The following is a 25369-nucleotide window of genomic DNA, read 5'->3' as shown; positions in this document are numbered from 1 at the left end:
CATTTCCATCAGTCACTGAACACAGCTTCCAACATGCGTGACTTGCTTGTCTTCATGCAGTTCCTCATGTGGTGGCGGTGGCAACAAGAGACATTGACAATAGTTAGGCTGCAGGCACACAGAGCCTGCTGGCCGTATCGTCAGCGCTGACCTATATTGTCTTCTTGTTACCTGCTACTTTGCTGCCTGTATACCTCCATTTCTTGTCTCCTATACTTTGATAACAAGCTCTTTGGAGCAGAGACATTTTGTTCTGGGCTGGTGCGATGCTTTGACTTGCCTAACATTTCTAGGCATGAGAGTAATGAAAAAGAAAACATTGTGGGCTTCTATTCTCTGGTAGCATCATGAATTTTCTCAGAAATATGCTCTGCCTAATTTTTTGATGAAGAATTGGTAAGTAGTTTGGTATGGTTACAAGAAAAAGTCTGTTGAAGCTTGGGGTTTTTTTAAGAAAAATGTGGATTTCTGTTTGAAGATTGTTTTCAGAGTTTAAAAAGCAAAATGGGAAGCCTTCTGAATAAACAAACTTCTCAAAACCAAACTTATATGAACTGAAGTGATAAAAACCACGGGCAGTGATCCTCAGAAAGCCAAATTATGTCTCACTTCACTTTTATAATTCTGCCTGCTTCCTACAGAACTGGCATTCCTGCTCATGACCTGCAGATGATGCTGCAAATCATGAAAACATAGTTGGGTAGTAATTTTGCAGCACAGCAGACAAACAGACAAACATGCCATCTCTACTTACTGAGATTAATTTTTCTTTCTGAATTTTACTGAATTTTTCACTGAAAGAATAACCTGAAATTCATATATGTGATTGGGAAAGCTGGGCACTGTATTCTTCCCACTCTTTCTAGATGGCTACAAATATGCTTGTAACACCAAAACACATCCTTGAATATGGACTTAATTTCTGTGCCTGATTCCCTAAAGCAGTCGAGCTATTTTGCACACCACCATACAGTTTCCTTCTTGTACAAATGGAAACTTAAGAATGTCACCAGCAAGAAGCAACTGACCTCTCCCTGTATAATAAACAAGTGGATCCCATGACGAGGGACATCAGATTTAGACAAGCCTTATCTCAATTCTGAGTGAATGATTCAGCCACTTCTTTTCTTAGTAAGGAAATCAACGTGCTCTTTTCTAAGCAGAGTTTCAATGATGGGAATTGAGACTGCAGGACACCTCAATACAGAATGGACATTTAAAGGCATTTTCCCCTGATCACAAAAACATTTTCTTTGCATGTTTTTACCCCTTTTTGCAGCATTTAGTAATAAAATTTAATTTTCTAAATGTAAAATTATCATCCTCTCCTTGCTCCCCCCCAAAAAAACCCCAACTCCTTTACCCAGCCAAAAAGTAAATAATATTTTACTAAACAAATGCATTGCTGCTGCCTTTGATGTGAGAGGTGAAAATGCTACATTATTTTCAGTGTTTATTTATGGTAACTAATTTTCAGGGAGAAGAGGTAATGAGAAATACGGTCACTCCTCTCTTCACAAATTTAAGCGAAGGTAAGTTCAAAAAATCCTAGGCATGCAATCAATACAAACTGTTGCAATTATATTGCTGACTATGGACATACTTAACAGTTTACTCAGTCTTTTTCTTTTCAGACTCACGGACTTGTGGTAGAGTTACTTTTTTGGATTTCTTTTCAAGGGAGAGAACAGGGCTGTTTATTTTGCAGTTCACAGAGAAACGCCCTTGTGCAACCATCGGAACTAGTTACCTTCATCAAAAAACTGCAGTGATCTCAATGTGCTCTGGTCTTTTGCAGACAGCAAGTCAACAATGAGTGTTACGGTTACCCACTAAAAACAATAGAAAACTAAACTCATGGCAGCATTCTGAAACTCAAACCTATTTTCTGAGCATAAACATTTCACATTTAAGGAACAGCATGCCTCTTAGGATTTGGTTTTACAATGCACCAGAACACATATCCGCAGAACATACAATAACCTTCCAGGTCTAATCACTTTTACAGAATTAAGCAGTTTTGTACTTTTATCATGGATCTACTCCTCAGATAGCATAAGTCAACATGGCTCTACTAACTCAGCTCTTATCACTCGAGAATCTAAGCTCCCCATTTACCAAGCAACTGCAAAGCTAGTATAAATTGGCCATGGAAGATTCTGCCACAAAATGAGTTTCCAAAGCATATTTCCTTCCTAGCAATGCTTGTTACCTGGCAGACTCCAGTTTCTGGACAAGCCCTCCAGAACTGCTTTACAGTGGGAAAACAATGGAGGGGTTTTTCTGTTCACTCTTCAGATCCAAATACTATGGGACCTCATTCTCCAGAGGAACTTCTTGACAGTTTAACAAGTGACGGTTCCACTGCAACTCCAGTTCAATACTTGTAGAGCAGAAAGAGTAGCATTTTTTTTGGAGGGGATGTTTTGAGATGATCAAATAGGTGCTCAAACACTAAGGCAAACAAACAAAAAAATGAACTAAGAATAAAGAAAACCAAGAATTTAAAATTAAGACATGAGTGTTAGACTATGTTGGGGAACAGCAAGGGCCACCTGCTCTATAGGGGCCAGGAAGCAGAGGATGATAACAAACCAGGGCAGGAGCCTCACCAGCCAGGGCACCATCCCACAGCATATGAGCGAGGTGAGCAAGGTGAGCCAGGCAGACCTGGGAGCAGTAGCCAGGATTAGCTGAGAGACTGGGCTATCAGGCAAGTCCATGCCATCAGTGCAGGTCTGAGGCAAAGCTGGGAGCAAAAGGCAGGGTCAGTGATAGTACCCAGGGCCAGATCAATGCGGTCCGTGGCTAAGTAGAGGCATGGCTGGGATAGGCTCAGGAAGGGAGCACAGGACCAGGCCTAAGCTTAAATGCAGCTCCTGGCTGCATGGGTAGAAGGGGTTGATGGGGGTGTCAGGTGAGGCTGGTCAGGGCAATTAAGACCTATTAGTGCACTCAGGTCCTTGACAGACCCTGAGTCTCAAATTCTTATTAAATTCTCACTACTAAATTCTTTCTGCTAAATTAAATTCTTAATAAATGAGCACATTTTCTCAAATATAGAGTCTTACTACCTTGCACTGATGTCACCCTAAATACCTATTTACCATTTATTTAGGACCTTAAATAAGGATTTGGCATTTTCTGTCATTTTGGAAGTTTAGAGCAAGAGATCTCATGAGAGATTATTTATGTATTTATTTAAATCATCTGTTGCATTAGAAAAAGATGTTGGTGTTTAATAAGTATCTCTAAGAACAGAAGAGTATGAGAATGACCATTCCAAGACAGTGCAAAGGTCTGTCTAACCCAACATCCAGTGGCTAAAAGCAGCATGCCAGGAAAGAGGGCAAGAATATGGTGAATTTCCTTAGAATACTCTTTCAGCCTCCAACAGTATGCTGCTCAGCAAATCTGTGCCCCTCAAGCCATATTTCAGTGATCTAAATCAAACATTGATGGGGTTTTTGTGGGCTTGTAAAAGGATTCTGGATGTAAGAAAGAATGTAGTTTCAAGTTGTCAACATAAAAGTCAGGGAAAAGAAAGGCTAGTCTGAACCATGAAGTTATTTTGGTCCATGCCAAATTACTCTTTAGCTTGAGCACAAGCACAGAAACCTGAAAGCTAATGCAGCCTCTCTTGGAAAGCTTTGTATAATTTAAGACAGCCATACTACAAAACCAGTTTTCATCTCAGCTCAGCAACTCTCTTCATGATATACAAGTACCTTTCCAAAAAGTTGCCAGAACAAACCAGCTGAAATACAAGCTCCATTTCCTTCCTTTCTCCTAATGATTGGAAGTCATTCCTCTTAAAATGAACTTTCGGTTCACAGATTTTAATGCAACATCCTTTTTTTAAAAAAAAAAAAAAGGTCCTAAAGAGCCTTATTTAGAGCTCTGATTTTCAAGGCTTGATGATCAGAACTCTGAGATTTGCATTCCAGAGAAGTGCCTGCAACTGAAGCACCCAGAATGACTAACTGAAGCTATAGGAACGTGGGTTTTTTATAAGAATTAGGCTTTAAGAACTGAGAGTTAGAGAGAATAAAACCAGCAATCTAAGAGAGTAATGCAAAATTAACATTCACTATATTGGGAATGGTTTCTAATCACTGCTATTTCTCAGGCTTTTCTTGCAGTACTATGATGGTGCTTCTACTGAATTTCTTACCTCCGCTCATTAGACATTACTGCAGTGAAAGGCCCCTTCATGATTCACTGAGCACAGAAAAATAATGGAGAGGGGACTTTAAAAAGAGGAACTGTTATGCGTTCTCCAAGTATTCCACTGGAGACGAGTTCTTAATTTTTGGTAACCAGTAGAGTTATGAATATATATATTCCCAAACTGGACGGTGTTTTGCAAGTTTTGATTGATGATCAGTATTGAGAGGTCATATCAGAGATCACTCTATGAGAAATATTCACCCACAGGGAGCTGGGCATTTTAGTCCTTTAACGATCACCTGTGCAAGTGCATTTTGGAGCATTGATTCTGGAATTTCACCTATATGCCTGTTGTGAGGTCACTTGATGCACTTTGCTGAAAATGCATATGTAGGACTCAAAGATGCTGATGGTCTTTTGTACAGGGTACTTATCTAACTAAACACTGAGGAATTATTTGCAATTTGTTTTTAGTTTTGAAAGCTGCTGCTTTTACCTGCCCTGACAACTTGTTACCACACATTAATTTGTGTGTGTCTGAAAACTATCTAATTTTTTTTGAAATATGCTCATTTGTCTAATGAAAGGTATTTACCTACAGAGCTTGCACAGCCATAACAGTTACAGCATAGTACCAACAGAACCAATGGCATGTCTTCCTGACTTGACAGCATCCCTCCCCAAAATTCATGGAACTACACCAGAAACATAAAACACAGGAGTACCATCATTAAAAAACAATGTGTGTGTCATGCAGAGAAACAAAGGAGAGGGGCAGCTGTAATCCAGCCCACAGGTATCATTTGCAGCTGATTTTCCAGTGTCATAATGACTTGTTTCTCCACTGAACTTAGGCCTGCTTCTATAGAGGGACATTAAATACAATAGTGGGCAAATGTGTGTGGCAAGCAGGGTAAAGCACAAACCATTTGGCCCTCTATAAGAATAGAGGTTTGTGTTTCAACAAAAGAATTGGGAACTGGAGAGCAGGGCTTTAGGAAGCTTGGGCAAAAATTCTGAAAATGGAAAATTCCAGCTTCACTATGGAACGGCAGATACTCCAGATTCCAGTGATGGTACGTTTTGCTGTCATCAGTTTTAGGCTTTACAAATGCACAAGTACTTTGTTTTAGTTGAGTCTTAACAAATTGTATCTGGAATTCAGCAACTGAAAACTGATTATTTCAGGTTTCTACCATTTCTCTAGGAATAACAGGTTTTGGTCACTGGCGCAAGCAACTTTTCTGATGAGCCAAGGTGAAACTCAGTTTGAACTTGGTTTTCCTTGATCATGCTGTACTGTTTAAAGTACTTCAAATATCAGTACTCCTGTTAGCAATTTACATTATGAAATGTAACAATAAGTGTGGCATAAAAATGCTCTTTTAACAGAGCTCTTTTTTTATGTTTCCTAGCTGTAAATATGCCTGAAAAATAAGCATTGTAAAAGACTTTCCCTATGACATACTCGTGACCGGGCAGGACTGTGTACCAAAAAAGTCTGATGCTCATTTTCTAGCTGCTACCAGAATTCAAAGGAACAGATACCTTTACCACATGTCTGAATAAGCATACCATTTTCTCTACAAGATTTCACCTGAATATTTATGCTGATAGTCACATTATTCTGAAACTATATTAACCTTCTAAATAACTAGATTTAACTTGGTTGAAGGCATTTGATTGTTTAGTGCAGCTGCTATTGAGATAAAGCCAGAATCAGTACAGATACTGTGCAATGAAAAATTTTTCAGACTTTTTGCTTTAATACAAAGAATGACATAGACAAGACAAGAGGCAAAGGGCACAAATTTGAAACCAGTAACTACCATCTGAACAAAAGAAAACACATTTTTACTGTGAAAGTGGCCAAACATTGAGACAGGCTGCCCAGAGAGGTTACAGAATCTCCATCTTTACAAATACTCAAAAGGCAGCTGGACACAATCCAGAGCAACCTGCTGTAGGTGACCTTGCCTGAGCAGGGGGGGTGCACTAGATGATCTAAAGAAGCACTATCAAACCTCAACTATTCTGCAATTCTCTGACTGTGGGAAGGAAAGTGAATTCTTCCTTGTTGACCGGGGTCTATTTGCCAGATGAGTAGGAACATAGCAGAGGTCAAAAGGTCTAACATGGATATAATATGAAAATAACAGTTCCACACTCTGACAAGCTGAAAATGCCACTTCAGGGAAAAAAAAACAACCCATAAGTCAGGGGGATGGAGGTCTGAAAAAAAATCTCTCCTATCAGAGAACCTAACCCAAAAGTGAATGCTGACACGAGGAGTTGGCCACGTAGATATTCATTCACAGGCTACAAATTTGTTTAATACTTTTGGAATAATGTAACTCAGAATTTGATAAGATTTTGTTATTACTTGTTGACTTTGTAGACATGAGCAAATGGTAGCCAAAGTATATTTTTCCCAGAATATTCCCCTACGCTAATACCTCCTTTGTTAAAATAAAAATACACTAAACCCCAAGTTAAATGGGTTATTTTCTTTGTTCAGCCATTTGTAAGTTTTCCTGTTCTGGTACTTGAAAAATCGCCATGGAAGCACTTTTTTCTGCACACCTGTTAACAAAATAGAGTTTTAAACTCATCAATTTTGTCCATCTGACAGAAGTATGATTTCACTAATTAAAATAAATGCTCATTGATAAATTAATATTCTGAGTTATGGGTAATATCTTTATTGATATTCTATGGTCAATAGCAATTCCTCTCTCCTCCTCCACGTAAAGAATATATATGCGTGTATTTTTATAGTTTCTATTACTCAGCAGTTCTACTAGAAATTTGGCTCATTTAGCACAAATGTACATGATTATGATAGCTGTGTTATTCTGGATCAAGAAAATCATTGGCTGCCCAAGAAAACAGCCATGAAACTTCTGTATGTTTTCCAGGCACATCAGGCTCCTTTACCTTACTTTCATCAAAATAACCATGTCTGCTTTAACTGAAGCCTTTTGCCAGTTGACACAATGTGCAGTTGTCCTTGGGAGCATGGGTGTCCCCCTTCAGCTGAAGACAATACAATAACACAATATTGATTTAAGATTACTATTTTAAGACAAAAAGAGTAAGAGTATCCACGCATATTGGACTTGCATAGCAAGAGATAGGAGCAGTGTAATTATTCTCATGACAATTTATGTGCAGATCAGTGCTTAAACCATGTTCACTGTCAAACTGAACCTGAAATTCAGATGGGTGGTCCTCCTGCAGTGCCTGGGTTCCTGCAGGAGAGGAGCACATCAGCCTGGCAGTTTACACCTCTCCAAACCAGGTCCATGCAGCCCTGGCCATGAAGGAAAGCAATTACCTTCCCAGGCCTTTCATCCTTCTCTGAATTGTTTCTCTTCTTCAGCATCTGATGCTTTTGTCTTGATTGAACAGGACAAAGATGCCAAGTTCCCTCTTCGTCTTTCCTTTCACCAGGAAACAGTCATAGGTCTTCAATTACACAATGGTCCAACTGTTTAGCATCTTTTCTGCATTGGAGGATTAAAGTATAAACATTTCGTCAGGCTAGACTGCAGTATCTAGAATTGTACCTAAGATTTTTGTTTACAACAGATGTTTGCCATGTTTTGCCAGCGGCTTGAACAGTTTACAGCTTTTCCTAAACATCAATTGTTAGTACAAAAAGCAGGTACAGAAAAACTGACATTTCATCTGTCCTTTTTCAACAAATTGCAGTAAAGAACACAATTTGTCACCTTTAATGTGAATGTCTCATTTCCCCTTTACTGAATTTCAGAAGCAAAGTACTGTGTTGCAACTGAAGTGGTCTCCAGGTAAAGTATCTTTTAATAAAATGGTGGCGCTCGAAATACAAATTTGGAATAATACTAGAGGGTTTTCAGCTTTAAGTCGGGCAATTTCTCACCAAGCCTAGACAATGGTTTATTTCTTTGCAATATGTTAAAACAGTTTGTATTAAACTAAAGAATAGCAATAGGAAAAGTAATATGTATTACATGTAATAGTTTTTCTCAATCTCTGAAGTTGTTGTGGTCAGATTTTAAGATTTTTTTTTTTCCTGTCCTATTTTACTTTTCTATTATTGCCAGCAAATTTGAAGTCTTCTGCAAATTAAATAATTTATGCCCTTTTGACATAACTGACCTCTGTATTGTAAGAAAGTACTGTCTGCCAAATACTGCTCATTCAGCTTTAAGCTTGTCTGTGGGCTCTAAAGGGGGTAGCACTTACCTAGCTCGTATAAAGCCTTCACATGGCTTCATTTTTGTCTGCCTTATTCCACGGAAGAATAGATGTCCAGCTGGGACCAGCACAAATGCTAATATCTGATACTATGGAGCATACCCACCAGATTTCCAGAAAAATCAGCTCTCAGGCCAAAAGAATCTGTAACCACATTAAGGATAAATGACAGAAATGTTTGGACATCTGCTAGGGCTTCTGTAACAGCTTCCTGGCACTGTAAAAAGAATTATAATCACAAGGGATAAAATTCTTATGATTGACAGGAATAATGTAGAGCTTAGAACAGTGAGTATTCATCTTAAAAAGCCTCAGCCATTGAAAACTCAGTTGTGTCTTCTGAACTAGCTGTGTGCCCTCTTTTAACACTTCCATCCCAACTCATCCCATTCTGAGGCAGGTATCTAAGTTTAGCCAGAACAAGCCACCCTCTAGGGCTGTCGATCTGTCTCTGCACTAGAGAGGGCATAGATGACTAGCAGAAACGACGTGTAAAACTCTTGCTAAGGTTAGCCGAGTTGAATCCATCCTCAGGACATAGCTACGGGAGAAATACTGGAGACTGGCTTTTAAAAAAATCTTTACTTTTCTGTTCACTAGTACTAGTGGACCCAAGAAACAGGACTTTAAACTAGTCTCGACCTTTCCGTTACTATTTGGACTCCTCCACATACCACTTCACCAGTTGTTTCTATTACTTAAGTGTTGTACATTGAAACCACACAGGAGACTGTGCAATGTGTATTGAGCTTCCTTTCTAGGAAACCGTGTATTAGAATGCTACATTAAAAAACAAATCTCTCCTTAAATACCTAAAAATGTCAAAGTCTTCATGATGGGGCAGTGCCAGTAAAAATAAAATTTAAGGGACTTACCACTGTAGTGATAGATAATGCAGGAGAAGTACTGCATCTGTTTCTAAAGTAATCTTAAAGAATCTTCATGTCTACAAGAAAAACTACTGAAAATCAGCAGTGCTGGAGCTAGTGAAATAATTTCCAAACAGTTCAAGTAAATAACAGTATTAATGCAAATACAGAGGCATTGCATTGTGCCATTTGAAGAAGTTCCTTCCTTTCACTCCTCTGTTTTCATGACTTCAGTTGTTTATCTATAGGAACGTGGTGGTACTGAGCCTAAAAACAAGAGCTTCCACTGCTGGAGCTAAAGAAAGAGGTTGATTAACTTGCAGGGGCTAAGCCAGGCTAGATATTAGGGAGGAACAAAATGACTTGTGTCATAACTGGCAGTGCAGTTCTGACAGTGCATATTACTAGTAAACAAATGTGCAGCAAATAGATCATTTGTCATAGAAGCCCTTAAATTGCCAGGCGTACTGGTTTCTAACTATCTCTGTATCTCTCATTCATGGTCAAAACCAGTCTATTTTTAGCAGGAGACAAGGAAGACAGTTTCATACTTGAGTTTCCCAGAGATCAGCAGGGGCACTGGGGTACAGCTTTTCTGCTGCGGAAAAGGATACTCACCACGTGCTCTTCAAGAGAGCACCACAGCCCAATATTTGAAATCTGAATTCACCCAAGGGTCTGGCTTTCATTTATGGTGACACTCATGTCATGCAAGCGGACAAAAAACAAGTTTGAATGGGAATAAATCCTTGTATTCTAGCTGTACTGCAGAACCCCTCCACTTGACAAAGGAGGAATACAATGAGACTGGAAGAAAAATCAAAAATTCTATTTCAAGTGGCATTTTCTTTGTGGTTCTGGAGGGGACTGATAGAAGGAAATAAGATCTTTTGGCTCTTCTCCTTGGTTTGCTAGTAAGTTTGCAGCTAAAAATCCTAAAGCTCAGGGCATGCATTTTTCTATAGTTATTTAGCTGTGAACAAATAGATACTTCTGAGTTAACATTGCTTATGTATTCATATTAATATAAATTAATAGCATCTGTATTTATCTCTTGAAATCAGTGTCTCTTTCTCATAGGTCTGGGGGACTTCTTGGTTTAGGATAGGCAAAGGAAAGCAAAAAAGAAGGAAAAAATATTTCTGAAGGAAAGCCCTTGTAGTATTTTAAGCTTGTTGGAGTCATGAGGTCCAAAATGTCTTGGGCAGGTGACAGTTGTATTTCTAACCATAACTCTAGAAATAGACTGCTTTGCAGCCATATAGCTCTGACAGTACGCACTAAGTAGCTTGTGTAATTAAAGAGACAAATAGTTTTAGATGACAATTACTCATGGGTTGCCACTTACATGGGAGCAGGGTGCCTAAATGTCCTCCTGCATATTCTGAAATCACTTGTAAGGTCCAGAAGCTGGGGGCATAACCAACAAGAAGAAAAAGTTCATGCTGACAGAAATCAGATAACCACTCTTTCCCTTCTGTTATATAACGTGCTATCATTAAGTGACAAGTGAAAAGAAGGTATTAGTGCCCAGGAAAGAATGAATTAGCATTGTATGAGGTAGGAGATTGACACTCTTTAAATTCAGGATACAACTTTACAGTGACTGATTTATTTACCAAAATATAGATACTACTGAGTAGATTTAATTTCTATCTTCTTCCTTTACAGACATTACCAAGAAAGCCTTTTCAACAACCTGCCCCCACCTGACAAACTTTCTGCTTCACTTCATACGGAGTGCTTGGCTCTAGGTCTCCTTGCAGAAAAAGAATGGCTATTAGGTGAAAAGGTCTAACAGACAAAAAACACAGACATGTGGAACCAGGTATATTTAAAACTTCAGTACTGTAATTCTTTTACAGCCACCTGCACTATCTTTTATATCAAAGTCCCAAACCTTGATTTACACAGGCATGTGTTCTTTGTATTGCTGTGTCCCACAGCTGACAGAGGTGGCATGTTTTCATTTTTGAGAATTAACTACGTGACTAAATCTTACAGGAGTTTGATAACTTTCTATTAAGTAAGATTCTTCCAAAATACCATTTAAGTACTTAAAAAAACCTGGCCTTGAAATACGCTATCAGCGCTGATAGCCTAATATGAAGTCTAATTATTATAGCAGTGTAACAAAAACAGTGAGGAACTTAAAAGTGCAGGTGATGAATTAAATACTGTATTGAGCAAAGTGTTGCAGTCTAGCAAAGACATAAGCTATCAGACAACTGTATAATAGCATGCAGAAAATAAAGACATATAATCTGTACTGAGCAGAGGTGCTAATGACTAATAGCTAGAGGAACATGTACAATGTAGAAGTTCCTAGTTAAACAGATAAAAGGAGCTGGAGTTTTTCGCCTTTGAATTCAAGAGATTGAAGAGCTGGATCTGTTTGTATGGATCTTGGTCAGAACGCACCATACTGCCCTGAATGAAACATGAGAAATCCAGTACTGAGTAAACCCACATACCTGGGCACTGCAAAGAACCTAAAAGCTGGAAGTGGTGGGATGAGGAGCTGTTGCAGCAAATGAGGAGCCTCCACAGTGCCAGCAGCAGACTGGTCCCTGGAGAGCAGCAGCAGCCAGGGACAGAGTAGCTCATGGCTAGTGGCAGTCAGCCATGAACATGCAACACCACCCTGTCACCTTTAAAAAGATACTGCTGCACAGGCATGACATTTCCATTTTTGTACTACCTCATACTTTCCAAGGTTTAGTGCAAATTCCTCTTACATAGAGGGTAGGTGGAAGGCACCTAACATTTAACCAAGTATCAGAAAAACACAGTAAAGGGGAGAACAGTACAGGGGACAGACAAGAGTAGGGGAAGGAAAGGAGACATAGCAGGGAACTGACTAAAGCAAGCAGTACCTTACCATTCATCTAACAACAGTAACAAGAAGCACCAGTCCTTTACTCTCTAGGAGCAGAAATAAATCTACTTACATTAATCAGTAATGCTTGAAATCAATAATACATAACAGACTAATGGATCTGAAAAGTCATTAATGGTGTGTAGGAAGCTTACTTCCTAAAAGTAATCTGCATGAACATTAGCATTAGAGCTAGTCAGAGAATGGATAATCTTGCCTGTACAGAAACTGATATATTTTCAAGTTACATGAAAAACAAATTCTGATTTTTTCATGAAATGTCAAAATAATTCTCTTAATATTTTTTAATATTAAATAATTGAATTCAATCAATTGAATATAAAATATTGAAGTCCCTTTCAATATTTTTGCATGAATCTTCTGGATGAAAAATATGTTTATTTCAGAAATGTTGTGTTTGTCAAATGTTTCTTGTGAAAGAATGCAAATATACAGGGTTTTATTTTTTTCAGGATTACATCAGTAAAATTCCTGAAAAAATATCTAGTTGAACTGCCTTTTACTAAGGGACAACTCTTTAGAATTTTTTTACTAAAGCTCTAACTAGCACCAGAAGTTAATCATATGGGAAATAATGAAATACAGTGACTATGCCATCTTGCTACCTTTCCCTTTAGCTAGATAAAAAGCCAAATAATTTTCTCTCTTGTATCTAGACAACAAAAGACTGTTCCATTACAGGAATGTTTTGTTGCAGATTTTTTCTTATTTTTTAGACAGGAGAACAAAAGCTGCGAGGGCCATGATAAGACTAATAAGTCAAAGGTATTTTTTGTAAGGAATCTCTACTGATGCCAAATATGTTGATCTTACTAACAGTTCTGGCATGACATTTATGTGAGAGGATTAAAAATTTGTAAAGCAAGTCTGTCACAGCAATCATCCATTCAAAGAAGGGACTACTCTGGAAGAGCAGCTGAACTTCGGCAAGAATGGCCTTTGAACGACCGAGGCAGATGAAAAAGGTCCTTTCCAGGCTCTGCTCACCAAAAGACAGGTATCCCTATTAATGAGTAGCATTGAAACAGAACAGGAGGAGGTATCTTCCACATTCCTGCTACCTGTGAAGGGGGAAAAAATTCTAAGATATTTTTCTGAAACAGAAAATTCTGTATAAAATATTTTTCTAAGCAAGCAGCAGACATTTGAGAGACCTTCAAAACTTAACACAAATGCTGATCATATTACTTTCCTCCTCACTCTAAAGGAGATTTAGTAACTCCAGGTCCCACTTCTAGTTTGCTTTCCTTTGTTTTATCCCTTTGGTCCCTTTTCTTTCTGTTTGTGCCTAGAAGTTGCTGTTTCCTTGAAAGGCAGGTTAAGAACTGAGGGTGAGCTCTAACTGGAAATAACAAATGCAGTTAAATATACTTCTAAAGCAAACTCTGTTAATAAAACTAGTTTCTGAAAACTAGATAAGCTTCCAGAAGTGTTTATAGATAAAAAGGTATAAAATAGATTGCAAAAGGTCTGTAAAAATGAGTGCAATAACTTAGCCTCTATCAAACCTGATAAGGACCTGAAGCTTATGGGAACTAGAACTAAAGCATATGCTAAGTCATACTGATTTTAATGGTGTTTATGTGTGGTGCATTAAGGCATGGTTAGCTTTAACAGCCCCTTTGCTGGTTAGGGAAGTATTGATATGCCCATTTCACTGACTAACATAGATCCTTGCTAAAGAAGTAAATAACTTAGAGCACTCAAACCTGTCTATATTCCACTGAACTGGATTAAAGTGTACTCTGGTAAAAGCAAAGACTCTCAGGTGAGTTCTCAGTCATAACATCTCCAGCCACACCTGAACACATGTTAAATCCTGTAACAGTAGACATTGGAGGGAGGTTGTGTTCTTTCAGGAGTTAGTGTATGAAGAGAAGATTCACTTCATACAGTAATGTACATACCAGTCTACCAGTTCAGAAGATAGCACCCTAAGGGTTGGAGTCCCGTTGAAAAGAAATTGTGAGTATAACCGCAAGAAATTAACTGTAGGATAGCTTCAAAAAATTACACTCTATTTAAGTAGTGTTCTGTGAAAGCTTAAGAGTTCAAGTAACAGTTCATTTACCCAACTTATGCTGTTCTTATTGCACTATAAATATTGCCTTAGTGATAAATGAATTTCCTTTCTCACCTTTTTTACCTTACTCTGTTCTTTCTCATCCCCACCCAACTTACTGGTCTTTCATTTTCCTCCCACTGATATCCTTAAGAAAACTGAATTTTTGGAACTGTCCACTAAAGACACAACAATGAACTGTGCGAGCCTGGCAAAACAGAAGTTGAGGGCCAGAGATGGAAACAGAGACAGAGAAGCACTTGTTTTGTAACTATGTCCTCAAGGAGAGCTGAGAGACTGATCAAAGCAAACATCGCATCTCAGAAGCCACTGAGAACAGGGTGATAAAGTGTATAGTCAAGGAGAACAACTAATTGGGAAGTAGATAAGAACTAAAACAAAGTGCCCAGTATGGGAACTATCCTCATTATAATACTAAAAATCAGGCCCATAGGCCAGGAACACCACCCCACCCCCCCAGCTAGTAAGTCCCTTAATCTATGAGCATGCACAGTAAATTTAAAGTGAGCTGTACTGTTACATCAAAGCATGAAAGAAATTAACCAATTATTAGCTGAGGCATGTGAATATTAGCTGTGATTGACATATTTAGCTGTATAAATGCCTTGTAGTCTCTCTGTGCGGTGTGCTAGCTTTGTGGGTTACCACCTAGCACCAATCTTTGCACAAAAATGACTTGAGTAAAATACCTCCGCTCTGTGTTTAGTTTAGCGTTTTGCACAACAGGCAGATGAACCCACTTTTTGGGATAACATCACCATTCATTTCTTCCTTCCTTTCTTCCAAGTGGTATCTTTCATACATTCCTCTCTCACTTACCCTTTCTTCATTTGGGTATCTTGCAGTCTCTGCGGAATAATATATAGTTTTGCAAGAAATTAGAAAAACACAAAAGCACACTATTTTCCTTAACAGAGAAGTGGTAGACAATATCTGCAGCAAAATGATCTCTGGGAGTCTGTCAGTGCTTGGAATAACTCAGAGTTTCCTATCTGCCAGTCCCAGTCTAATTTTGTGTTCAAGAGTTCTTTTCACACCCAGCAAGTGAACAAGTACATAAGCTTTGTAAGAAGACCTTTAAAAAACTTTCACTGTGGTATTTGACACAGACTTAGGGACTTTTTGCAGGCTAATGAAAGAAGCCTCCACTGCAGAGGATGACATTACTTAATGATGAGAGAAAAAAAAAAACAAACAAGGAAACATGTTTTTTTCCTTACAGAGTAAAGGCATTTTACTGCAGGTTGCTACATATAACACACTAGTTGAGTTACAATAATTTGGGAAAGACCACACTCTGAAAAATAACTAACAGTTTGAAAGAGGTCCATACCCAGTGCTAGAAGAATATAACTATGTAGAAGCTCTTTCATAGATGCAGCTGTTGTGTTAAATAAATATTGACCTAGTTATTTGTAATTTAGTTCTGAAATAGCATCATTCTCATTTTAGAAGCTAGGTAAGGAGAATGGAGGTATTTTCTGTTAAAAAGTAACATTAATTTAAGAGGAGCTTTGGTGGTACTTAGCAAACTTCTGCAGAATCTGTTTTACAGTCTAACTGGGTTTGTGCACATTATTCCTTCACTTGATTACATTGTTCAAGCAAATGCAATCACAGCAAGATTAACTGCCATCTGAGATAAGATGCAGGGCTCAGCCAGAGGCAGCTGTTGAAGTTCCATGTCTTTCACAAGCAATTAACTGTTTTTTTTTCAAGTAAGCAACCGCTTATAAGGAAGGGGTGGGAGATAGCTTGTTCTGCATGAAATAAGAGGAAAAATTCCAACTTCTCTGAATACAGTTTCATTTGAATAGCTATTCATTTTTAATTTGAAAGCATTTACAAGGCACACTACTTTTACTTACAGCCTATTTTATCATGTGACAAAACTACAATGCCTTGTCTCCATCTCTTCTGCAGTGGGATATCCAGTATACATTTGTTATATCATAGGAAGTATCTTTTAAGTGAAATGATAGGTCCAACTAAGAAAGGCTTTCTGACATAGTACAGCAAAAAATATTTTAGTAAAGAACCCAAGTCTTTAGAAAGAGTTCTTGCCCACTCATTCTTTTGTTCTGGATCTCATCCTCTGCAGTCACCTCTCCCCTGTCTTTGTTAACAGCTGTGATGAAAGACATACAAGAACCTTCTCTATCTATAGAAAAGTAACATTCTCCTTTTGGACACATCCTTTCCCTTAATGGAAGGTGTGGAGGTCCAGGTTTCTCAAACTTCTCTCCCTTGCTTCTATTTTGGAAATAATGTTTGATATAATCTCAGTTGTATACCTCTTTATACCCCTACTATCACTTGGTCTGAGCAATTTGCAGTGCTTGAAAAGCAAGTTACACCATGACTTACCTACCATTCATTAATATGATTAGATTATATTATCTGATAGAGTATGACTAATCACTAAGTAGATTTCTAGGAAATTTAATTTTAAGAGAAGCACATACTGTTTCTGTTACTTCCAAGCCACCTGCTCTAGCACAGCTGGAAATGGTTCAGCTATAATGAAACAGTATCATATGATCACATATGTTTTTCCTAGCCAGCTTATCAGTTTGATTATAGCAAGAGAAAAAAAAATAGCAGCAAAATAATTTCTTAGTTGTTAGAGAAAAAAATGAATATCCTGGCAGTACTGATCAGGAGAGCTGGGGCATTAAAAAAGTATCTGAAAAACAAACCACGAGTGAGGAACACCATCTCATAATCACTCACCCTTTAAGGAAGTTCCTCAGTTGGGAGTTGCAGCAAGATTGGTGACACCTTTATGGACAGTCTGGTTCAGCAGAGAAAGGCTGAGAACTATTGCTGTAATCCACAGCAAACATCAAGAATCCTGGGGCACCGTCACAAGACTAGAGCTAGAACAAGAGAGACCAATTCTTGAAAAATTAAGTTTGAACATGAATAGCCTTTCCTAAATAGGGCTTTACGGGAAGGGCTCTGACTTTAGCTTAAACAGTAGAACTAATTCTCAATTGCTTTTACCAGAAGCAGTTTTTGGATGCAGTAAGTCAACACAGGATAACATACATCACTGGATCCTGCTACATATTTATCACTTAAAATTACAAGTCAAGACTTCTCATACATACTTCGTGAGCCCCATTACCTTCATGTGAACACTGACATTCAGGGCCAGTGACTAACTCAGGGAGAGCTTCCTTCTTCTGGTCTTTGAAAGCCTAAGGATCAGAGGATGCTACTGTGGTGCAAGTAACAGGATGGATGAAATGGGTTATTTACGCATCACTTAATAGGGGATACCCTTGCTTTCTTACTACAGAATTAATATTTTTATATGTAGGAAAAGCATTAACACCCATTTGAGTTTCATATAATAATTCAGTGCAATTTATACAACAGTGGTTTCCAACATAAGAGTTTCACAGATGTAGAGAGAGGAATACTTTGCTAATGTATTACTAAGAGAATTGAATATAAGACTTTAAATGAAAATGGAGTTAGCATTCTTAACAAAGCTAACTGTAATAGTCAGAATTAGTCTTCAAAAAAACCTAGAAAAATAGTGGTTGTTATAAGCAATCTCACACAACAAAGCTCTTACTTTTTACACAAAATATTTTTAGGCAGGGATCACTAGTAGTTTTATTGAACTTAGCCCATTCAAAACAGCCTTATTAAATTAGTGTCATTCATTTACAAATTTAAGAGAACAGAAGAGATATTTAACTCAAAATATGATTTTCAACAAGTGAAATTGGTTTAAGAAGGTTTGTGCCAGGAAAGAGCATAGCAACACAAATCAGAAAACAGGGACCTCTACCAGCCAGGAGCCAGACCCACTACACCTGGGAAAAAGCAAACAGGACAGGCTGAAGGATAGCAGTTGGGAGTCCAGACCCTTATACATGCCCCTGAAGATGATGAGGCAGATCTGAAGTCAAGCTGAGAAGTCATATCATTCCTGATATGACTAAGGATAATCAAGGCAAGATACCCCAGGGAAACAGGTCCAGAATTAACTCAAGAAACCAGAGCCAAGAACAAAAAGCTACAGGCATAACAGCACTAGAACTGTAGACCAGCAGCATACCTACAAGTAAGCTCAAGCAGGAAGTAAGCATCCAGGGCTGAGCTTAAATAGAGCTCCTGGGCAGAAAGAGTGAGTGGGTGGAGGCAACAGGTGATGCTGGTCAGGCAATTAAGGTTTGTTAGTTCACTCGAGGCTCTGAGAGTTTGAAAGTACTCTTGCTTCCCCTGAGAGCAGCTGATTTACTAATATCTACATAGCTATTCTTTTGGCTTTTCTTGCTAGACTTGCCAAGGTACAAAGTTAAAAAGAAAGCATCTCTTTCAAAATTGCATTTTGATCACACAAGCTTGAATTACATCCTCAAACATTCTTCGTGTCACATTTAAGTTCACCATGATTTCTCTTCAAGTTCCTGAAGTGAATGATATTTAAGTGATTTTCAGCTTCTCTTTTACTCTCTATAAGCTGGACTTTAACAAACCATCAGATCAAATAGACATGAGGCTGTTCATGTTTCCATTCATTTTAGCAACAGAGCAAGAGTACTCTGAATCCGGGAGAGAACAGAGGATGTGTCAACACCATACAATGAGCACGAAGCAGAGATGTTAGTTTGGATTGTAGAAGCAGAATGGAAACATTGGTATAACACTTCTTTGCAGGTAGTTGCTCCTGTTGGGCTTTGCTTTTCAGTAATGTTAACTATTCTAACCATAGTGCTGTGCTAACTTTGTTCTGTAACTTCTTTTGCTACTACTAGCTTCTCTGCACAGCACAATAGTGCATGGTATAGGCACACTAAAAATAAAAAAAATAAAATAGATGGGGTTAATAGTCAAGAATCTGCACCACCTTGTGCTCTTGGATGCCCCTATGTTCTGCAAGGCACTTTAGGATAGTCTTTATAATAGCAGCTGGAGGGAAAAAGAACAGGCCACATTGATTCAAGGCACATACTGTGGAGCTCCTGCCATTTTCTAAACAGTAAACTCAATGGCTGCAAGTGAGCATGGGCAGGGAAAAATGTTTTGAGCTGTCACAAGGCCGTGAGGAATGTGATCACATGCTGTGCAGGCACAAGTCGTGCAGAGCCAGCTGTGCCAATAATCACTTGAAAATTAAATTGTAAGAGCAATGGGCCCTGTGTAGTCCTGTGATACCTGTTTGAGACAGTACAATTCTTCCAAAATATCCTTGGTTTGTGCAAATACAGTATTCATGCAGCTGTGGATTCTTTGAAGAATTGTGCTGCTTTTTTTTTCCTTAAGAAGAATTAATTAAATGTGTCAGGGTCCTGAGTGACTAGGCCTTTAGAGCACTAACCAACCTTATCTGGGGCACACCCCCCCCCACCAATGAGCCCAGGAGCTCTACTTAAACTCAGGTCTGAGCCTTCAGTATCTAAGCTCTAGTGTTGGAGTGGTAGTCTCTAGCTTAGGACTAGTCTTATCTGGCTATTGATTCCAGTCCTGACCTACAGGCTGCCTTTCTAGTTTCATCTCAGGTCTGTCTTGTCTCTGTGGGGTGTGCTAAGTGCTTAATGAGTTGTGTCTGACCTTGACTGCTCTTACTGGATCAGACCTGATCTGTAGATCAATTTTCTGGTTTGACTTTGGACCTATACCGTTGTCACAACTTGGTGGATAACCTAGATAGTTGCTCAAACACAGCTCTTCTCTCTAGGTCTGCCTTGCTCACGTACTGTGGGCACTGCCACCTTTGTAACCATGTCTGGCTCCGTATCCGTTAGGGAACAGCTGGTCTGTGCTGCAGCACAACAAAACAAAACTTAGCAGCTATAGAACTGATCTCTGTGGCTTTCAGGCATCTTCAATGACTATATTTCTATTCAATGTAAACTTTTTTCTTAATGCTACTGTTAGCAATGCCTTATAGCTCACAGAAATCCCTCTGCTTCTTCTCCTCAACTGCCCTTCAGGCTGTTCTTAGTTTGTCATTTATGTAATGTATTTTCATATCGCTTCCTAAAGGCATGGCTCTTCCTTCCTGTGCAATGAGCCAGTTCAGAGAACTGAAAACAAAGTGCAGTAGAAGTGAGTACAGAAAGCTGATGGAGGCTGAGCATGACAGATGATATAACTCTATTCCATTGTCTTTAGATATGCCTATTAAATTACTTGTAGCCTTTTTTTTCTAGCTGTGCAGGAGTCAGAGGGTGGCTTTGGTTCCTTTTACTGCTTCTTAAAGCAATTACAGGGCAATTTCTTCAGAGAAGAATTCTACTTTATTTGGTGCTTGAGGTGCCCTGTTGTCAAATCCCAGGAGTAAAATAATGATAGGACAATCTATATGGCACTGGATTACTATGTGAGCGTTCTGACTTAGTCTTGTCTTGAAAATATGAGAAGGCTAAGGCTTGTTACAGAGCACCATGGGCCAAACTGCAACTCACCGCTCCTGTTGTATCAGTCAGGTCCTACCACGCTTTACAAAGGAAGCCTACCAGGCCTGATGCTATTCTCATAAAGCAGGCTACTGAGGAAGTGGAAGTAATAGTGTTCCCTTCTCCCCAGTACAACATTTCTCACCACACAATGAACTCTTTTTGGTGAGAAGCTGTAAAAGACTGCAAGCGTCAGCAGGTTTGCAATCTAAAAGTGTCAAAAAAGGGGGATTCCTCCCACCCAAAACACATAGAAGAAAGGCAGGTAGGTCAAAGTAGTATCTTCATCTTGTAGTGCAGAAATGGGACATGGAGTAAGACTTGTGTAAAGCCATTCAGGAAATCTATAGCAGAAACATAGGCTGCCTGAGGCCCAGCCTCATTTAGAAGACCTGTCTGTCCTTGCTGGCATGGAAGGTTATGTTCTTCTAAAAAGAAAAAAAAAAATTCTTTCTGCCTCATGGCCACTACCAGAGAGGATGTAGGTTGTTCAGTAGCAGAGTCTGTATTTGTGGGTGTGAATTTGCTGAGGGATGAAAAAACTGAAGGCAGAACTATAGCTGCTGGTTATAACTACCCGGTGGCCTGGGAGTGGCCCGATGTGGCAGCAGGTACAGCCTAGTCAGATGGGAACCATGACAGCAGAAACTACCTCGGCAGCATAATTATGCAAATCAGACCAGATGCTGTTTACAGCATGTGGGAATTATTTATTAACATTCAGAGATACTAATGATAATAATCTTAGGTGCTGTTATAGGAAATATTTGAAGTGATTTAGTCAACTCTGACTCTACCAGATGCCCTAGAAAGGGCAAGAAAAGAAAGTTAGATCCTCATCTTGCTTTCTGGAGATACAAGAATCAGTTTTCAGCATAGTGTAGTAAGTTTCTTCTGCATCAGTGTAGAGGAGGATCCTGCCATTAGGCAGGAAAATTTTATTTTTTTCCACTCCCTTCTGCCGTACTCACAGTCTTAACATTCTTCTACCTTCCTCTTCTTAGACACTGTCTGCATTTGGTTGTGAAAACACTTTTGCCCCACAAGGAACTGCTTTATTCACAACGTTCTGTATACTATTTACATGATAAGTAATTTGTCATGGAACCATGGTCATAGAAATTAATGTCCAGCCTAAATCACCAGTCTTTCTAGTATGCCAGGCTAGTGTATCTCAAAGGATACTGCCTTGCCCTTAGGCTTCATGCTGTCCTTTGACTTCCTTACAGCCTTTCTTCAACCCTTGTATCCTTTTAAAGGCAAGGGCCTTCAGGGCGTCGGTGGCCCTTAGCGCTTCCGTTAGGGAGGCAGTGCCACAGTCTGTAAATGATCTGTTCACCTGCCCTCAGAAAGCTGTAAAGTCTTCTGCTTTGGGGGAACACTTTTCTGGTCCCTTCTCCTACCACAATGCCAGCAGTCCTTGGCAGAGCAGAGCCCTGGCTGGCTTATCTTCTCATGCTTTCAGGCTCCAATGCCCTGTGCATGGGGTTCAGAGGTAAACACAGTCTGTGCAAACCCGAAATGGTGCATGGACATGATACAGCCTTGTGAAGCTTTATGTGGAAATACTAGTTGAGGCAGGAGGCACTGTCGTGACACAGCCTTCAGGCCTTGCACGAGCATGCTCCATTGCACCAAATGAATGTATGTAGCTCTGTCATAACAGTATCAGTAGGAATGGTTCTGCACTGGCAGAGAAAAAGATTTTTCACAGTGCAATTCTTTTTAACTTGTATAACTTGAGGTTACAGGTTGCCATGTTGAGCTTTTCCAAGGAAGTTGACAAAAGTATAAAAGAAAAACAATAAAACACCTGTTAAGGAATGACAAGTTAGGTATTAACTTTGGCTAGTAGCTTTTACTTGAAGTGTGGAGGAAAACCTAAGCTAAAAGCATGTTATTTTGTCTTCATAGCTATTTTAAACTGAATTAAGAATGTTTCTTCAGTTTTTTTTCCCAGTGTAGAAATACTTCTAGATTCATGTGTATCTTAAATGCTCCTTAATTACTGATGTATTGTGAGCTATCAAATAAATATTAAATAGACATAGGGTTTTATATAAGGGCATGTGCAAACAATGGAAGCAGCAATATTCTGGCATGTCATGGCCTATTTACAGAGTAACTCTTAGGTACACTTCTCTATCAAACAGAGCCATTCACGCCTACTGAATAGAAGTAATTCTTACTGATATTTGGAGCTGTTATGGTTTTATGTCAGGACTTACATGGACATTTTCCAAGCTACATATTGTATAACTAAAGAGGTTGGGAGTGAGCAGTGGATTTAGATATTCAAAGTTATGATGGCACAATACACTGTTTATAAGGAGATGACTGTAAATGCAGTTCTGTAGAAGAGGATTGTCTGTGCTCCCTTTTGAAATATAATTACTTCAGTTAACTCCTCTCCTGGAAGAGAAATCAAGTGTTCGTGGGAGTCTTTTGGAGGTGAAAAAAGAAAGGGTTTTTTATTAACATAGAAATGTATTGTTATAAAATGTATATATTTTTTAAAGTATAAAGTAATGTTTGACTAAGTTACAGTCATCTGGTGATAAATGCCTTCCCAGAGGGCTGATGGTGGGAAGGTGTAAGATTGATTTGAATTACTGGCTTGTATGAAGCCAAGCAGTGTGGTGGTGGGGTAGTGTATGGCAGTGTGCACTGGGATAGGCTTTTGCTGCTGGGATTTGCCTGGAAGGAGGGAGCAAAACTCTTAGTCTAGTTTAATTATTCACTTGGTTGTGCACAATTCCCTTTAAAAGAACTGAACTCCAGTGCCTCTAGAAAAACCTAAACTATTTCTACTGATTTAGCCAAAGAGCAGAGTTGTATCTAGCTGGATGGAAGCTAAATATAATGATGGAGAAATAGGATAGTTGCGTTATTGTGCCATCCTCTCTAGGTCCCTCCTTTCTCCTCTTAAATGTGTCAGAGAAGGCAAGATAGAAAATACAGGAAAAGTAGGAAAGGGTGAGAAAGAATGTGGTAGGGAGAGATGGATGTGGATGTGACAAGCCAGAGGAACAGTGAGCAGATGAAACAGACTAAATGAGGAATGATGATGGAAAAGGCTGCACACTTTCTTTTTGCTTAAGAGTAATGGAGAAGTGTCTGGTTTGCTAGTTTTCACTCCCTGTCTCCATGTTGATTACAGCTATGACAGTGCAGAAGGACTGACATTCTGCAAGATGCTGTATGACCTGTCTTCTGTAGCTGCTACTCGGCAAAGATACGTATATCTGGCTGATCTCAGAGCCTATAGACCATGTCTGTAACTGCTGTATTTGATAACTGTTTGATGCTCTTGAACCTGTGCAACTGCAGATGGACCTTGTCAGGCAGCCTGAGGAATGTCTGTGCCAGCTGTACTCTGAAGCCTCAGGTGAGACCACCTAATGTCTGAGTGGCTATCCTACTCCAGCACAGGTCCCCAGAGTCACTGCTTGCTGGGTTCAAATTATATCTTTTGTAGCACGTGACTGGCTATTAGGCAGCCAGGTCTGACATATGAAAAAGTAGATCCCTTTTTGTTAAAGAACAGCATCTACAGAATTTCCTCAAGCAGGCAAAATCAGGAGTATGCCTTACACAGTTCTTTGTAGGACACATCACCCTTATGATTAAATCTTCAGAGTTCTGAAAAGACAGATTGTTGCATGTTAAAAGGTGATCATAAGTGGCTGATCATCATGTGTTGCTCTGGACTTGCTGCTTTTACTGATTTTCCTCTCTCGTAGTCCTTTTGCTCTGTGTGAGAGCTGCAAGTTAACTGAATGTCATGTTGTATTGAATTGTATTGTGTTGTGTGGTGTGTTGGCAGACTCTACAGTGGAGTGGGACCAGTGGTGCCAATACAGCAGTTCCCAGTGAAGCTCTACTTGCATTCCTTGTAAAGTGCTGCTGCTGCTTCTGCAGGATTCAATTTCCTTTCTATTTTTATATCATTTTCCAAGTCTGTAGTTAATATTAACTGACGGGACCAGCTGAGAATCTTGGGATTTCCTATTACAGGTAATTAAGGAAAATACTAATTCACATACAGACAGATGCCTTGTGGTAAATTGCACTGCATGAATATTATTGCCTTCACTGCTAATTCTGTTTCCTACTGATTACTGAATCTGTCTTATCTGTCTTCCAGTATAAGGTGCTAGAGGCACGCAGCAGGTTTTCCAGCAAGTAGACGTGTAAAGAAAGCTGAAGAGAAGCTCTTACTCTTATTTTTTTCTGAAGTGTTGCTTTTACAACCCAGTTGTCCTAAATTGTTCTGTACCTAGAATATATGAGAGCTTGATTTTATGCTAGCTTAGTGGAGCTTGGAGAAGGACCTGGCGAGGGACTTGCGTTCATCAGGGACTTTTCTAGTTCACCTTAGTTATTACCAAATTGATGTATGATTCTATATTAGGTTAGAATCAAGCTTCCTGTTTTGTTCAAAGGAAATATTGCCATCAGGGAGCAGCAAGAGTGGGCTGCTCTGCAAGGTAGGCAAACCAGGAGCTGAGGATGACAGTAAGGCAGGCAGAGGAAGGGGCCTCACCAATCCCACAAGGCTTGTGCAGGAAGAGCAGAGAAGGGCCAGTGGCAGTAACCAGGGCCAGCCATAGTCATCACTAGGCAAGTGTATAGTGGTGAGGCACACCCAGGGTCTAATGAAAAAGCTGAGACAGCACCCAGATCA

General features: G+C 39.3%; 1 protein-coding gene and 1 long non-coding RNA gene across 2 annotated transcripts in view; one reads left to right on the top strand and one right to left on the bottom strand.

Annotated features, from left to right (window-relative positions):
- Positions 1–8432, bottom strand: part of OPN4 (opsin 4) — a 42664-nt gene extending 34232 nt beyond the window's left edge. Inside the window, exon 1 of the mRNA XM_064464989.1 lies at positions 8401–8432. Within this exon, the coding sequence (XP_064321059.1) occupies positions 8401–8432 (32 nt within the window). The remainder of the gene's footprint in view (positions 1–8400) is intronic.
- LOC135315611 (uncharacterized) overlaps positions 1–24061 on the top strand; it is a 74424-nt gene extending 50363 nt beyond the window's left edge. Inside the window, exons 3-4 of the long non-coding RNA XR_010375092.1 lie at positions 10953–11109; positions 23843–24061. This is a non-coding gene — a long non-coding RNA (uncharacterized LOC135315611). The remainder of the gene's footprint in view (positions 1–10952; positions 11110–23842) is intronic.
- The last annotated feature ends 1308 nt before the right edge of the window (positions 24062–25369 follow it).

This window comes from Phalacrocorax carbo, chromosome 13, assembly GCF_963921805.1.
Source record: "Phalacrocorax carbo chromosome 13, bPhaCar2.1, whole genome shotgun sequence".
NCBI lineage: Eukaryota > Metazoa > Chordata > Aves > Suliformes > Phalacrocoracidae > Phalacrocorax > Phalacrocorax carbo.
Note: the sequence above shows the minus strand (reverse complement) of the source record. Positions and strands in the feature narration are given on the sequence as shown.